Here is a 15,969-nt window from a genome sequence, read left to right on the forward strand (position 1 = left end):
GAGTGTGAGGATAGCCCTTCGTAGCAACTCCCCCACCTCCCCTCACTCACTGAACACCAAACCACCAGCCTCCTCTGTCCCCTCAGCGCCACCAGGCTCAGTCCCGCCCACAGCCTTTGCTCTGGCTGCGCCCCTCTACCAGGGCTGTACCCTTCTTCTACTTCTGTGGCTTCCTCTTGCTCCTTTAGGCTTTGCTCACACTGTCACCTCAGAGGCCTCTGTGACCCCCCTATTTAAGGCAGGCCCCCATCACATCTAGTACCCCATCCCTTCCCTTCTTCCTGCTTCTTCTTCTTGGCATTTTGGTATCTGATGTCCCATAATTTGCATACTGATCTCCCTCACTGTCTGCCTTGCCCTTGGCCATGTCCCCAGCATCCGGTTGCGGCAAGGCACCCTGAAGGGGGTGGGGCGCTACTGCCCAGAGCCCCGGCAGGGGGGGGCAAGACTCGAACCGTGGCCATGTGGGGAGAAACGCACCACTGACCACCTGGCCGAAGAGCTCCTCGGGGGTGTCTCCGAAGAAAGGCACACAGCCCACCAGGAATTCATAGAGGACCACGCCCATGGCCCACCAGTCCACTGGCTTCCCATAGCCTTGGCGGAAGATCACCTCAGGCGCGATGTACTCAGGTGTCCCACACACCTGGGTCAGGCAGAAGGGGGAAAAGGAGGATGGCCTCCAACTCCAGAGAGGCCGCGAGAGAGACAGAGCGGCCAAGGCCAGGCTGTGCACAGGGATGGAGGTGCTGCAGGGTCTCCCCATGTCCCGAGAGTCGGGATCCAGACAGAGGGAGGTGGTCCCACCCCTGGGGCCACTGGCACACCCGCACACCTGCTTGTCCACGAACTCCCGGGTGTCCTTCTCAATGTGACCCTCGTAGAGGTTGGTGGCCATGCTCATGAGCCCAATCTTGGACAGGCCGAAGTCAGTCAGCTTGATGTGGCCAAGCGAGGTGATGAGCAGGCTGTAGGCGGGTGAGTGGTACACTCAGGGCCGGAGGGGGGACACCCCTGAGGTGCCTGGTGCCTGCTCATGCCACCCCAGAAGCTGTTGCCACCCCAGCTGGGCGGAGGTCCAGCCAGGGAAGCTTCCCAAATGCTGGCACGTTCTCATAGGTTCTTAGGCGGTATTTCAAATCTGGCAAACATCTTGGCGCACCTACTGTATGCTTCTGCTGTCACTACTGAGCACCTACTGTATACGCCACTTTTCAAATATAAACTTCCTAAGAATCACTCCGTCTCCCCACTGTGTGTTAAAACACCTGCACCCCTACTGGGGGGATCTACAATGTATTTTTGTACACGTGTTTGTTCTTTTTAACAAACTAAACCCTTTCAGGTACTTCTTGTTTATATTCCCTGTTGAACAGTGAACAAAGCTTGAGCAGCTGCTGTATACAGAAATCTTTCTGTGCACTTCCTAAGAGGACCCACTTTTGAAAACTTGTACACCTACTGTGTACCCTGCTGCTGGAGTTTTCCCATCAGCTGAAGTACATACTTCTAGGTCGTAGAACGCCCCCGCACCATCTTTATAAAGTCACATTTTCACGTACCTCCTGGTACACGGGCTGGTTCATTTCTAGAGAACTCACTGTGTAGATCCAAGCAGTCTGATAAACCCTTCATTTGGCACATCCTGTATACCTCGACTCTATGAAGAAACAACTCCGTACACCGACTATGTGCAGATACTATTTTAAACATAAGGGACGTTTCCTGAGCAACTACTCTGTACACCAGCCGAGGAAAACCATTTCAGTGTAGCCACCAGGTGCAGTTAAAACCAAGGGCTTGGGGCCCCTGAGTGGCTCAGTCATTTAAGAATCTGCCTTCGGCTCAGGTTATGATCCCAGGGTCCTGGGTTCGAGCCCCACATTGGGCTCCTTGCTCAGCAGGGAGCCTACTTCTCCCTCTCCCACTCCCCCTGCTTGTGTTCCTTCTCTTGCTGTGTCTCTCTCTGTCCAATAAGTAAATGAAATCTTTTAAAAAATAAATAAATAAATGAGGACATGCTAGAGCACGGTGGCCCCTCATCCAACAGGACTGGTATCCTTTTTTTTTTTTAAGAGTTTTTTTAAGATTTTATTTATTTATTTGACAGACAGAGATCACAAGAAGGCAGAGAGGCAGGCAGAGAGAGAGGAGGAAGCAGGCTCCCCGCCGAGCAGAGAGCCCAACGTGGGGCTCGATCCCAGGATGCTGGGATCGTGACCTGAGCCAAAGGCAGAGGCTTTATTTAACCCACTGAGCCACCCAGGCGCCCCTGGGACTAGTATCCTTATGAAGAGGGGACATGTGGACACAGACGTGCGGAGGGAAGATACCACATGAAGGCTGGAGCGATGCTGTCACAAGCCACGAAATCACCAGAACCTTGGGGAGAGATCTGGAAGAGATCGCTTCCTGGCACCTCCAGAGGTAGACCTTGTTGATATCTTGATCTTGGACTTCTGGCCTCCAGGACCGTGAGAACACATTTCTGTGGCTTCAGCAGCCTAGTCTGTGCTACTCTGCTCTGATGGCCCTCACCAATGAATGCACCTTCTCCTGACTTTGGGATGTATCTGAAATTTTCCAAAGTGAAAAAAATATCTATTTTTCTCAAGCACCTGTTACGTGTGCCTACCTCCCTGAGCCCTCTGGGGCCAGACACTTGCCTGTGCCTTTTTGCAGATGACAGTCCCTCACCTGGGAGGGGTAGGTCCTGCCTTGGGGTGTGACCTGAATACTCTTGGGAGACCCCACCCCACTCTAGGATGACCCACCGAGTTTTGCTGGGCACAGGGCTTCCTTAGAGCGTTGAGCATAGAGGCCCAGGTATATAGCAGATGCCAAATACACACTTCATCTTCTAAGCCACTGGCAAACTATGAGATGCCCTGGAAACAGGCAGGGCTCTTAACACTTGCCTGGTAGCCACAGGGCACTTGATATAAAAACAGCCCCTGGCTCTATAAACAGCAGGTGCTCAATTAATGCAGGCGAGAGTGCCTTGCAAATTATGTAGGACTTACAGAGCATGAAGGATTATTCACACATGTGTCACCCATAGAGAACCTGGTATGCAGTAGGTGCTTCTTAGGTGCTAGAGTAAAATAAACCTCCCAATGCTTTCAAGAAACACATTCTTTTCCTTCCTTCCCTGCACGAACATACAACACATGCACAAAATATGCACAGTCCCCTCCTTCACATGTAGGTCTTACAAAGGGCCTGTCCCTATTCCCAGTATACAGATATTGCCTCCTAAGTGCACGTTCTCTCTCCCCTTAGAGCAACAGCTCTGTGAATGCACAGTTCCTTCCCCTGTATATTTTGTGCATCCATTCTCTCTTTGCTTGGCAGCCCCTCTATAAATGTACTGTCTCTCCCTTGCATACAGCAGGTGCCTATTAAGTACCCGCTCGCCTCTGTATGTACCAGCTGCCCAAGATTGCCACTGTTCTGTGTCTTCCTGTCACCAGGGGCCCCAGGGGCCAGGGGAATCCGGGCAGATGGGGCTCTGAGCAGCCCCAGACCCCAATCAGAGGCCCTGCTCCCATACCCCCAAGACTCGAGGCTGCTCACTTGTCAGGCTTGAGGTCACGGTGCACGATGCCATAGTTGTGCAAGTATTCGAGCGCCAGCACTGTCTCAGCGAAGTACATGCGGGCCATGTCCACGGGCAGTGGGCCCATGTTCTTCAGGAGCGTGGCGCAGTCGCCGCCTGTGGGGGGCGCAGACGCATTCACAGAGGCCCTGGGCTCTACAGCCTCACCCCAGGCCTACAGGACCACTCCAACCTCCTGTAGAACGTCCCCGGTCTGGACCGAACCAAGGCAGGGAACCAAGAGGGGCAGGAGGGAGGACAGACCTTGACTCCTGATTCTCCCGCTAGCAGGACAGCAGCTCCGGAAGGGCACCAGTCCCCTACCTTGTACACAGCTGGTGCCTCCTAAGTGGTCATTCCCTTTCCTTGCCTAAAACCCCTGCACTCACCTGGAGTTCTCATTCTTAAACTGCAAACTTGCTCCCCAAACTCCTCTCCCTGGCCCCCGACCACGCCAGCTCTTCCGCCCCACACCACCCTCCCTTCCCTGCTTTAACTCCTGCTCTGCTCATCAGATCCCCCCTACCAAAGATGTCCATCCTCACCCTTTCCCCCAGGGTTCTACTCTCACACTCCTCTTTGAGCTCCCTCAGCCCCAAGCCCTGAGGATGGGCCCCTCCACCACAGACCGAGGGTCCCCCAAGGCAGGCTGGGACCCCTTGGAAGACAGAGCAAACCCCAACGTGGTCAAAGGAGGGACTCTCTTTTAGGGTAGAGGGTGAGCTCCCTGTCCCCAGAGGCATACAAAGCCCTTGTGACCGCACCTTCCACATACTCCATGACCATACATAAGTGGCGCCGGGTCTCGAAGGAGCAGAACATGCTGACCACAAACGGGTTCTCGGCAAAGGTGAGGATGTCACGCTCCACAAAGACCTGTTGGATCTGGTTGCGCAGAATCAGGTTCTGCTTGTTGATCTTCTTGATGGCAAAGCGCTGCCGCGTGTCTCGGTGCCGCACCAGGTAGACGGCCCTGGGGGAGCCGGGGTCGCTGAGGCCGGACGCTGAGGCCCCCGCATTCAGTGGGGCCAGGCCTTCACCCAAGCCGTCTGACCCTACATCCGGGACAGCCTTTCTCCTTCCCCAGCCCCTCTCCGAAAGCAGCCCTGCTATGGGTCTCAGCCACTCTCCCTGGTGTCACAGAGAAGCCCAAGATGGCCTCTAGGTTACTTCTTCATAGCAGACGGCGACCTTTTAGCTCAAAAGCCCCAGCACCAGGCTCAAACTGCTTTACGCACAACCGAAATGAGCAGATTTTGACGCGTTTAGAGCTTGCCAGGTTTGTGTATCTAGTAAAACTGCCTTGAACTGACTAGCCAACTATAAGATCACCCAGGGGGCTATGAAGACCCCAGAGCCACTACGGCCTTCTGGAGCTGTCTGACCCGGACTCCTGGCCACGCTGCTGAGTGACGTCACCCAGACGAGAAGCCCCCCCATCTCTGGCCACCCGCTCCATAGTCTGATGCTGTGGAGAAGGCCCCTCCCCACGACCTCCACACAAATCCGTGAGTGGAGGACGCTCAGATAATGCTCGCTGCATGCGCCTGCTGCCATGCAGCCATCTGCTGGCTTGCGTGGCCCTGAAATGCCTATGACTCCCTATACCTGGAGAGTTACCTGGGGCAGGTAATGGCCTAGACCATGGACGAGACCATCTGAGGCTCTGGCCTGGCTGTACTGCGTTTCTACTTTCCTCGTCAGGCCTCAGTTTCTCCATCTCCACATTTAGGGGCCACCGTTGGACCCCAGGCAGCCCCATGGGCATCTGAGAAATGGGTCTATGGGGGACCTGAGGACTTACCCATAGGCCCCGTTGCTAATGAGTTTGATGGTCTCGAAGTCGCTCTCACATGGCTTCCTCCGTGATGGGCCGATGAGGGCACGGCTCTAGCGGGCAAGAAGGGGTCAGTGTCCCTGCCCTCAAGTCCCAACCCTTGGGCCTGGTGTTACTTCCTCCTTTTCAACTTCTCCAGCTCAGCTTCTGAGTTTCTAAGCTTTGGCTCAAGCAATGTTCTCCTTCCAGAAAACTCCTCTACATCCTCCAAAACTCCCCTTTCTGATGCCCCCTCCAGTCTGGCCCTGCCCAACCACCATGTCAGGGTAGTCTCATTTGCCTCTACTTTCTCCCTGAAGTCACGGGCATTTATTAAGCACCTACTACATGCAAAAGCTTAACAAACCCAGCCCTTCCCACGGCCGCCTGGTCTATCTTGAAAAGAACAAGACAGGTGGGAGCATCAAAGCTCTGTGACTTACTTCCGGGGACTCAGGAGCTGGAGGCTGTCCTTCTTCTTCCAGGTGACTCAGAGGCACCATCTCTGTAAGACAAGGGAGGAGCCTGAAATGTGGCCTCCATGCCCTGCCCCTCGATCCCCCAGAGATCTCCTACAGCTTCCAAGGCTCATCCTGGGCTGGGGACATGGTGCTTCCCTGACCAGATCCCATGATACCATCATTGAGCCCCTACTACATCCAATTCTTGACCAAACCCAGGAGGCCAAATGAAGCAATAACCAGGGAACCTTCTAGAAGGACCAGTGGGAAGCCCAGCCTCTGAATGGCACAATTGTCATCCTGGCTCCCAGCCTTGAGCCTGTTAACATGGGCTGTGACATGGGCCCTCTGGGTTTTGGCTCCTAATATCCTCGTCAGCTTGGGGTGTAGCCCAGAGGGAGCCCCCTGCCATTTTCTGGCCCTAGGGCTTGGCAGAGGGGTGGCCCCAACTGAGTGGTTGGTAAACATGAGACGTGAGGATGGCAATGAAGATAGTGTCTCATGGTCACAGGGCAGGGCTGATATGGGACAATGGAGTCTCACAGGCGAGGGAAGCCTGGATTTGAATGCAGCCCTTCCACTTCTGTTCCATGCCGAGGGTTCCCTGACAGGGGCACAGGACAGATGATCTGCCCCACAGTGTCAGCCGCCAACCACCTGGCCACTTTCTGTCTCCTCTGACACTGGGGCCACCCACAACACCACCTACATTATCTCCACTGGAGGGCCAAGTCCAGCCATGGCCACACAGCAAGTCTCTAAGCAGTCTGGCCTTGGGCCCATTGAGGTCTGACCCCTGCTCGACCTCATTTACCCAGAGCCTTAGTCTTTCCAGCTTTAAATGGGGACGATGGCAGCCCAGTCCCAAGGTTAACACAGCAATGATGCTGGGTAGACACCGGCCACAGCATGGAGCTCTGCCAATCCCATCGCCTTCCTCCCAGCTTCCTTCCTTCCTCAGCTCTAGCCACACCCCACCTCCCGCTGTTCTGCCCACGCACCAGGCACAGGTCCACCTCAGGGCCTTTGCGTTTGCCCTTCCCCCGCCTGGTTCACCCCTTCCCTTCCCCAGAGCTATACTTGGTCACCTCTCCATCTGCAAGCACTCAGCGTACATGTCACTTTCCCCCAGACCCACCCGTGACCACACCCGGACCAGGCCAGGTCCAAGTTAGATGCTCCCTTAGTACCAAGTTTCAGTTCTCCTGCCTCAGCTATCTGGGGGGGTGGGGGTAGTTCCTGGCCAGCTTGGTCCAGCCCATGGGTCGCCCTGTCTGACTCCGAGTCTACCTCCTGGGCCACCGTCCTATGACATTGGGGAAGTATTTCTTGAGTCTGCGGGATGATGGGAATGCTATTGGTAATGGTGGCTCCCTGGCTCATCTTAACTTTGCACTGGAAGACACTGAGACTCCTAGGCTCTGGCAGGTCTGGGGGTCTGATGTGTGGCTGTCTGACGAAAGAACCTCAGGCACTTCCCCACAGTGGGCCCCGCAGGTGGCTGAGGGCAGGGCCACAGAGGGATAAAGGACAATATGGCAGCTGTGAAGTCAACGGGCCTGGGCTCGAACCACAGGTCTGCTCCAGCCTTGCCTTGGGTTTTCCCTTTCCACACCACTCCCCTGTCAGCTCACCCTCGAGGGGGTCCTTAGCCAGGCCCAGCTGCCCAATGATGTACTGTGGCAGGTCCGTCTTGATGCCCTGGCCCTCTCGGGCCTGGCCCTCAGCAGCCTCCAGCAGGTGATAAAACTCCTCGGGGTCAAACTCCTGGAGGTGCAGAGAGGCTGGTCAGCAGGGGCTTGGTCTCACCCCCAGGCCTTCACACGTGGTGTTCCCTCTGTCTGGAGCAGCTGAGGGGCGGTCCCAGCTTTCCCCTGAGTCTCGGCGCCTGACCCTTCCCCGGGGAAAGAAGCCCACCCCGGCCCGGAGGCACCCTGGGTGCCCCTCAAACCTCCACCCCCATGGGCACTGTCTCCTGTACGTCAGCAGGACTGTCACCTGGCCGTGTGCCGACACTCACCAGGCACTCGAGGAGCCTCGCCGGCCTCGAGATGATGATGAGCAGCTTCCGGACAAGCTGGACAATGAAGCCGACCTCCTCACTGTCTGAGCGCTCGTGGGCCTGGTGGGGGGGGCAGGTGGGTGATGACGTCACCTGCAGGCCCTGGGCCCTCGGCCGGCCTGGGGACCCCTGAACCCCTGTGCTCCCCCCAGTGCCCACGCACATCTTGAAGCAGCCTCTCCAGCTTCTCCTGCATCTCCAGAAAGTAGCGGGAGGTGACGAGCGCCTCTCCGGACTTAGCCAGGCAGTCGCGGGCCAGCTCAATGATCTGGTGGTGGATGAAGCCCAGGACACCATCGGCCAGTGCCAGCCGGGCACCGGGCGCAAAGGCCGCCAGGAACTCCTGCAGACGGCCTTCCATCTGTGCCGTGGCCTGGGCAGGGTGGACGGGGCAACCTGGTCATTGGATGGGGCTGGGGAGCAACACACAGATGGGGGCAAGAGAAACAGTTGGGCAGAGAGACGTGGTGATGGGGTCAGGGAATTGGGGTGGGACGGGGAGCAATATGCCTAGGTTGTGGGAGGGGCGGTTTGAGACAGAGAGATAAGGACAGGCAGGAAAGGGATAGAGGGGGCGACAGAGCCAGGAAGACAGAGTGCCACGGAGGAACAAGGACACGGAGGGGAGTTAGGGCCAGTGCAGGCACCGGCACTGCCCACCTTCGGGAACCGCTCCCGGTACACATGATTCATCATGACGATCTCATTGTCGAAGGTCCCTGTGGTGCGTCCCGGGCTGGGGGAGGGGGGACGACGACACACAGTCAGCTTGCGATGTGGGGCCAGAGACCCAGTTCAGGGGAGGGTCGAGGATCAGAGAGGCCAAGCTTGGACAGGGTCGGGGGCAGAGATGGAGGAGGAGTCACAATGTGGGCCCCAAAGCCAGCCCACGGAGGGGCTGGAGTCTGAGGTGAAGACCCACCTGAGGCTGCGGGAACGGGGGCGAAGGTGGGGTGAGCGGTGGCCACCCTCCTCATCAACCACGCTCTCTGAGCTGCGGAAATGCTTGGACAGGAAGCATAGTTCATCCGGCGTCGGTTGGAAAGGAAGCTGGTGGAGGCGCTCCCGGGAGGATGAGCTCGACTGGCAGGAGGGGGTACCAGGACCACGAGTTCACAGTCAGCGCCAAAGCAAGAACCCCAGCATTACCCGTCAAGGCCTAGGCTGCCTGCTGGTCACTGGATGGTAATATGCTCCTGCCTGGCTCCTATGCATCCCTCAAAACCCCAGGTCCGATGCCGCCTCCTCCAGCAATCCTCCCCGCCTGCTCCCTAGGCAACCCGAAGACTCCCTCTGGCTGGGCACTAATCCCACGGGATGAGGATGTCTGTGTCCTCCAGACTGGGGGCTCTTTGGGACTGAGGCTGGGTCTTTTCAGGGACGCATATGTTGCCCAGAATGGGGCACAAAGGGGGCAGCCAGGATGTTGGCTGACTGGACAACTATCCAACACCTTGATAAAAACCAAAGACGTGTCCCGCCCCACCTCGCACCCGCCTGTCTGCTGGCCAAGGTGGGACTGTGGGTACCGAGACGGTGGAGCTGGGCGTGTTGGTTCCATAGCCAGAAGATGGGAGGGATGCAAGGGACCATCTTCTGCCGTCAGCCCTAGAGAGGAGAACCAGAAGAGTTAGAAGGAAGGCATGGCCCCCATGGTGTGCAGGGACTAAAGACAGATACCACGGCTGGCAGATTCTGGCTCTGTTGGAGGAAGAATCTTCTGAAAAGGCTGAGAACAGAGATTCAAGGTCAACAAGTGCTATGTGTTTTCTCCTCATCCTTCAGACACCTCCTCCGGGAAGTCCTCCCTGACCCAGATGTCAAAGCATACCCCATCAAAGCTCCAAATTCTCTGAGTTGCAGCTGCTGGGACACATACTAGTCAGCCCCCCACCCCACCAGACTGAGGACTCCTCAGGGGCCAGAGTCTGGCCTCCCCTTCCTCGGCCCCCAGTATAGGGTATAGCACGTGACAAATACCGAGTAAATGTTATGGAGTGAATGAGTGACATTTAAGTGCCTGCTACCAACAGGTCCTTCATCAACTCTCATTAAGTGAGTTTGTGGCTTTTAGTGAGTTAATCGTTTTTAGACTGGAAGGTGTGCCCTCCTCCTCCCCAAGGGCTCCCTGAAATTACCTTTCCACGCGTGGGATGTGGCTGCAGAAGGCCGTGCATGTTTGCCAGGGGCAGAAGCCACAGGGAGAGACCACCACAGGGCAGGGGATAGGGGAGGGGGAAAAAGTGAATGAGGAGGCAGGCCCAGCCACCAAGCACATGCTCCTGCCTGTCCCCTCCCCAGTTGTGCCAACACCAGCCCTCAAAGCCAGTGACCACTCACCTTCGGGCAAAGGGGAAGTTCACAGCAGATGCCGCTGAGAAGTTCCGAGGACTGTCCAGGGGGCTGTTGCCTGCTGGGGACGAGGCGGGGGACAATGAGTCAGAGGGGGCGAAGACAGGACGCCGCCCCCGCGTGCTTGCTCCCACACTCACCTGTGGGCACGGAGAGTGGAGACAGGGGCCGAGAGAGGGTCGGCGAGGGCGTTCCTACCACCAGGCTTTTGCGGTTCCCACTGCGGCAGCTGTCAGGAAACGAGGGGACAAGGTCAGGCGCTGGCCCAGGCCTCCGGGCACAGAGACCTGCATGCCCAGGCCAGAGAACACATCTGGCCAGCTTTGGGGCAGGATGGGAAACTAGGCGCGACCACTGCCTCTCTGACCCCAGCTGGACGCCGGCATGGCCCCTTGCTCACACCATCTTTGAGGCCTGGGGTAGCCCTTTTTGACAAATATTACCTATTATTAAGATTACCGTGGTTATTATCGGTGGCGGCATTGAGCACTTCCGGGCTCCTGGTGAACCCTGCCCGCAGCCAGGAGCCCCTGGCTTGCCTTCTCGGGCTTCCGTGTTCATGATCCCACCCCCACACCTTTGCCTTTGCCTATGCCCTGCCCGCTGCCAGGAGCACTGGCAAATAAAGCAGATGGCGGAGAGGACCCTGGAGCCCACTGGGGAACTGAGGCAGGTGTCCATTCCATCCCATGCACCCTTTCCCAGGCCCACGGCCCCAAGTGTCTTGGCAACCCACCCCACCCCTGCCCCAAGCCACTCCCACCCTGGCCCAGCCTCTCCCACCTGTGCCCGGGCCCCAGCCCCCGCCCTGGCAGAGGGAAATTGAGAGCAACATCATCTCCCCTCCCTCCCCGGTGCAGTCGCCCAGCAACGGCTCTGGAAGTGCATCAGCCCACAGACTCCCAGCCGCCAACGCAGCTCAGTGGCTCAGGGAGGGAGAGATGAAACCTCAGGGCCTCATGGAGCCAGGAATGGTGTCCCAGGCAGAAGGCACAGTGCAGGTTAAGGCATGGGACGGCATGGTCAACCACCGACTGAGGCATCAAGACAGGCAGGGAGGCTCCATGAGCAGCTGCCCTTCTGAGGCTCAGTTTCCCAATCTGTATACCTTGCAAGGTACCAGGAAGATTTGATGAAGTATATACACAGTGTTCAGGTCTGGGCCCAGCACTGGGTAGATGGCAATGGGCACGGGCGGTGTTGTTTCTCTCCCCACAAGTCCTGCAGGGCCTGGGACGTGCAGCGGGAGGCCAGGCAAAGCCTCCCCAGTGAATTCAGTCACCAGCTGCCCATCCCAACACCCCAGAGGTGGGAGAGACCACCTGCACCCATTTCCCAGCCTAGGAAACTGAGGCCACAGATGTCAACAGCTGCAGGGAACTGCCTGTAGTCTGATGTGCAGAAGCAAAAGTGAAACCCACAGGTTCCTGCAAAACTTCCTGCCAACACCCAGCCCCCCACCCATATAGCCGCCGGTGCCACATCCTCTCCCAGCCCTCATCTGGGTCCTCAGCCCCATGCTGCAGCATTTGACACCAGCGGCAGCGTTTGGGAAAAACACTTGCCCCACCTCCCTCTTGTGCTCAGGCGGGGCCTTCTTGAAAACAGCCACATTTGATGTCTCAAGGGGAACCTGGGCATCATTTGTTTACTTGCCGAACATCTGTCCAGTGTCCACTCGCTCAGCCCTCCCTGGAGAAGACCCACGACCCTGAGAGGCTGCCTGGCCATTCAATAAACCCCCACGTGGGACAACACAGAGTGAGAATATGGCAGAAAACACTGGCCTGAGGCCAGCTGCCTGCACCTGATCCCTTAGGTGCCCCTAAGTCTTCTGTCACTCCACAGGACCTGGGAAAAGGGTCTAAGTCCTGACCCTAGTACTCCAGGTCCTTTAGCAGCTGCTGTCCCTGCCCGGCCTTTGCCTGTGCTCCCCTCTAGGAATGCCCCAACCCAGCACCAGTGAAAGGCCAGAAAACAGAGATGTTAAGGAACTGCCTGAGGTCACACAGCCAGGGAGCAGCGGAGCTGTAATTTGAAGCCGAGTCCTGTAAAGCCCACAGCCCTTACTTGGCCTTTGCTTTTCAGAAAGGGAAACGGAGACTCCAAAACAGGCGAGGCTTTGCTGTGGTTAAACCCAGTATTTTACCCGATTTACCCGCTCCTGCCACACCACCTGCACACCAGCCTCGTGCGGCAAATATTTGCTTCTGAAACAATATTTCCGCTGACGGGGGCCTCAGGGACAGACGAGCCTCAGTTTTTCCAAGAAGATCCTCCCCAGGTCTGCCCAGGCCTAAAGACCCGGGTTTGAATCCTGGCTCGGTCCCACACCCTAACTGCGACCCCGGCAGGCAGACATCCAACTCCGGGTAACGAGGGGTGAAAGGAGGGTGTCTGGGCCCTAGCGAATACCCTGATCCCAAAGCGTCCTCCCCCTTCCCCCTACTGTCGCACACACAGCGGCCCTCGCCACGCTGCCGGGATATACTTCTGGCAACTCGTGTTTGCTTGGCCGGCCGCCGAGCCTTTGCCCGCACGGTGCCCCTACCTCTTGGAGCGCTGCAGCAGCGCGCCCTTGGCAAGGCGGCTCCGGTGGCCTGGCGCAGCCACCGCCGTCCAGTAGCTGGGATCGGACATGCTGCTTCTCTTTGTGCCGCCGCCGCCGTCGGAGACCCGGGAGGTGCGGGGGCGCAGCCGGCGGCGGCGGGGCGCGAACCTCCGCGGCCGGATTGGCCCCGGGAGCCCCGCGGAGCGGGGCAGAGGGTGCGCGCCGCGGGGCTGGGGTAGGGGGCGAGGAGGAAGCGCGCGCCCCGCAGCGCGGCCGGGAACCCCGCCCAGGCGAGCGCGGGGGCGGGGCCTTGCGGGGGCGGGGCCTTGCGGGGCGGGGCGAGCGACGCGGAAACGAGGCTGGTGGACCCGCGTGCAGGCTAGTGGGCTGGGCGTTGCCAGGGCCGCGGGCGGAGGGGCGGGGCGTTGCCAAAGGCTGCGAGCAGCGGGGGCGGGGCGTTGGCGCCTAGTAGGTTAGGCCCTGGAACTTGGCCCCTTTCCTCGAAATGTAAATCTGTTCACGTCCCTTTTTCCTTCTCTCTCTTTCCCCCCACTCCCCCGCGCTAACCTCTTCTGAGTGTGGCACTTGAGAACTCTCCAATGGCCTGGCTCATGCTACCGCGCCCACGCTGGCTTCAGTTCTCGGAATGTCCTTCCTGCCTGGCAAAATCTAGCGTCCCCTCTCCCAGGGAGCCTTTTCTTGTGTCTGGCTCTGTCTTCCCCAGGCTTCGGCTCCTGGGGGTCCCAGCATCTCCCAGCACTGGACTGGCAGAAAGGGCATGATTAATCGAGTCAGGGCATCTGACATGCTCTGCCTGTCTATGTGATGGAAAGGCCATCAACCTGGCTACAGTCAGGACTCAAGAGGACACCTAATAGGTACCGCCTCACGCCTGTCTTTTTGATTGTAAAATGGGAGGGGAACCGGGTCAACAGGATGATTACACGAATTAGTTGCAAGGTGGCACCCACAGTGCCTGATACATGTTTGCTCAATGTTAGCATCAGGCTAACTTCCATGCCTCTGCTTCTCCATCTACAAATGTCCCCTTATGAAAATGGAATCGAATCAGAGGGACAGAAAGTGCTGGGAGTATGGTACATGCTCACCATGGGAATAGGACTGTCTCACACAGTAGGCAGTAGGCAGTAGGCAGAATTAATGCTTCTGCTCGTGACAGTCCCAAGAAGACAGGGATGGTGTCACCTTAAGAGCGGCCCCTTCACAGGCCACAGGACACATTTGGGAACTAACCCAAGGGGCCTGACATTGAAGCCCAGACCCCACATCTGAGAAGGGAAGGCACAGAAAGGCACCCTTGCCTGATATGTAATCCTAACTCTCCCCAACCCTCTTGCCACCAATTTTGCTTCTCAGGTCTCCCAAGAGACTCCCCACCCTGTCCTCCCAGCCAGTGTCACTCTCAGGTATCTCTTGGGTGTGTCCCCCAGAATGCTCTCCATCTCCAGGTCCCCCAAGCCTGGGTCTCAAACACCCATAACTGGTCATTCACTCACTCAACATTTATTGAGTACCTACTGTGTGCCTGACCCTGTGCTGAACCCTGAAGACCATGCCCTCAAGAGGCCCCAAGTCTGGAGGGGGAGGCAGAGAGTAAACCGGAAACAATTAAATGATCAAGGTAGTTTCGAACGCTGAAGTCAAGGAAAGAAAGGAACAGAGGTAACAATGGCAAAGGATGACTTTAGCCTGGAGGCTTCTGTGAGGAGATGACACTAAAGCCAGTAGAGACATTGAGAAAGAAGAGGAGCCAGTCATGGAAACAGTGTTCCAGGCAGAGGGCACAGCTTGGGCAAAGGTCCTGAGACAGGACTGAAGGAAGGATGCCAGCAGAGCTTACCATGTAAGACTTGTGCATTGTAAAAGGACTGCAGCTGAATAGTAGAATCAAAGGGGTGCCATGAAGGGTGTGTGGGCAGGGGAGGGGCACGATCTGAACTGTCATTGCCCTCCCATGTCTGCCATGTGGAACAGGAGCTATCAGGGACAGGAATGCAGATGGCATTAGGCCAGTGAGAGTCTGTGACGGGAGACACTGAGGCCTGGACCAGGGGGACGCTGTGGAGTAAAGTGGGGGAGATTCTGGAATTGTTTTGTGGCCAATGGATGGGCCCTGCTGAAGGGCCAGATGTGGAAGGGAGGATGGAAGCAGTCACTTTTCTGACCCTTAGGTGTACCATCTGGGCCATGGGCCAGGGACAGAGCCTCCTGCTCATGGGAAATGCAAATTCCCATAGATCTGGGGACCCAAGTAGGGACGGGGTCATCATGGTCTCGCGTCACCCTCTGCTGACATGCTATGCCCACGAACCCTCCCTGCCACGTGTGCCAGGGACAATGCTTCGCAGTTAGGAAAGGAACTACCCTGCTTAATCCCAGCTGTGGCCACACCCCGCACCATCTACATGCGCCCCATTACGCCCACTGCTCTGGCATCCCCAGCAGCCACTTCTCCCACGGCCATCTGGCCTCAGTTTCCTCCTCTGCAGAACAGGGAAGCAGCTGAAATCCAGAGTGCCCGTGGCCACGGCAAAGGTCTCCCATGAAAGCCTGACCAAGTGGCTGATCTCTGGTACTGGCTCGCTGCCCAGCAGATCCCATCCCTCCCCAACTCACACATTCTCCATGGCTCCTCATTGCTTTTACAGCCATACCACACTTCTGGGTGAATTCGTCTCCAAGGGCTCAGATCCTAACCCTGTCTGTGACTCAGGATCTGTCTCCCTCTGCTTGTACTCATGACTTCGTAAATGGCAAAGCCACAGGGAGCATACAGACCCCTACCCCCAACTCTTCCCACCTGACCGCCCTTCCCACCTGCCCATGCCCTGTCCACACCCCTCCCAGTCATGGATGCTGTGCGGTTCTTAGTACCCTGGAGAGAAAAATGCAAATTCTTCCTGTCTTTGGCACTCAAGGCCCCAGAAGGAACAGTCTTCTGACAATACCTTTTGCTGTGACCCTGTCGGAAAGGATCAAACTCACAGCTTTCCTCCCACCCACCACCACCACCACCACCACAAGCAGAGCCCTACCTGCTTCCCATGTGTCCATGCCACAAGCATTAAACTGAGCATCAGCTATAGACCAAGCCCTGCCCTAGGATAG

At 57.3% G+C, this 15,969-nt stretch overlaps 1 protein-coding gene across 22 annotated transcripts in view; it reads right to left on the reverse strand.

Annotated features, from left to right (window-relative positions):
* MAST3 (microtubule associated serine/threonine kinase 3) overlaps window positions 1-15,969 on the reverse strand; it is a 37,693-nt gene that overhangs the window by 9,435 nt on the left and 12,289 nt on the right. For 3 of the 22 annotated variants that reach the window (XM_047697652.1, XM_047697536.1, XM_047697557.1), the window contains 15 exons: window positions 10,430-10,518; window positions 10,278-10,350; window positions 10,076-10,096; window positions 9,431-9,545; window positions 8,860-9,020; window positions 8,598-8,673; window positions 8,101-8,310; window positions 7,896-7,997; window positions 7,510-7,642; window positions 5,858-5,919; window positions 5,403-5,488; window positions 4,363-4,571; window positions 3,577-3,715; window positions 836-968; window positions 481-646 (listed from right to left, as the gene is read on the reverse strand). In XM_047697652.1, coding sequence (XP_047553608.1) covers window positions 481-646; window positions 836-968; window positions 3,577-3,715; window positions 4,363-4,571; window positions 5,403-5,488; window positions 5,858-5,919; window positions 7,510-7,642; window positions 7,896-7,997; window positions 8,101-8,310; window positions 8,598-8,673; window positions 8,860-9,020; window positions 9,431-9,545; window positions 10,076-10,096; window positions 10,278-10,350; window positions 10,430-10,518 — 1,775 coding nt within the window. Of the gene's footprint in view, window positions 1-480; window positions 647-835; window positions 969-3,576; window positions 3,716-4,362; window positions 4,572-5,402; window positions 5,489-5,857; window positions 5,920-7,509; window positions 7,643-7,895; window positions 7,998-8,100; window positions 8,311-8,597; window positions 8,674-8,859; window positions 9,021-9,423; window positions 9,546-10,075; window positions 10,097-10,277; window positions 10,351-10,429; window positions 10,519-12,840; window positions 13,506-15,969 lie in introns of those variants that run through there. The other 19 variants (XM_047697661.1, XM_047697545.1, XM_047697581.1 and 16 more) reach the window with 15 other exon arrangements.

The sequence above is a fragment of the Lutra lutra genome, chromosome 1 (assembly GCF_902655055.1).
Source record: "Lutra lutra chromosome 1, mLutLut1.2, whole genome shotgun sequence".
NCBI classification, from domain to species: domain Eukaryota; kingdom Metazoa; phylum Chordata; class Mammalia; order Carnivora; family Mustelidae; genus Lutra; species Lutra lutra.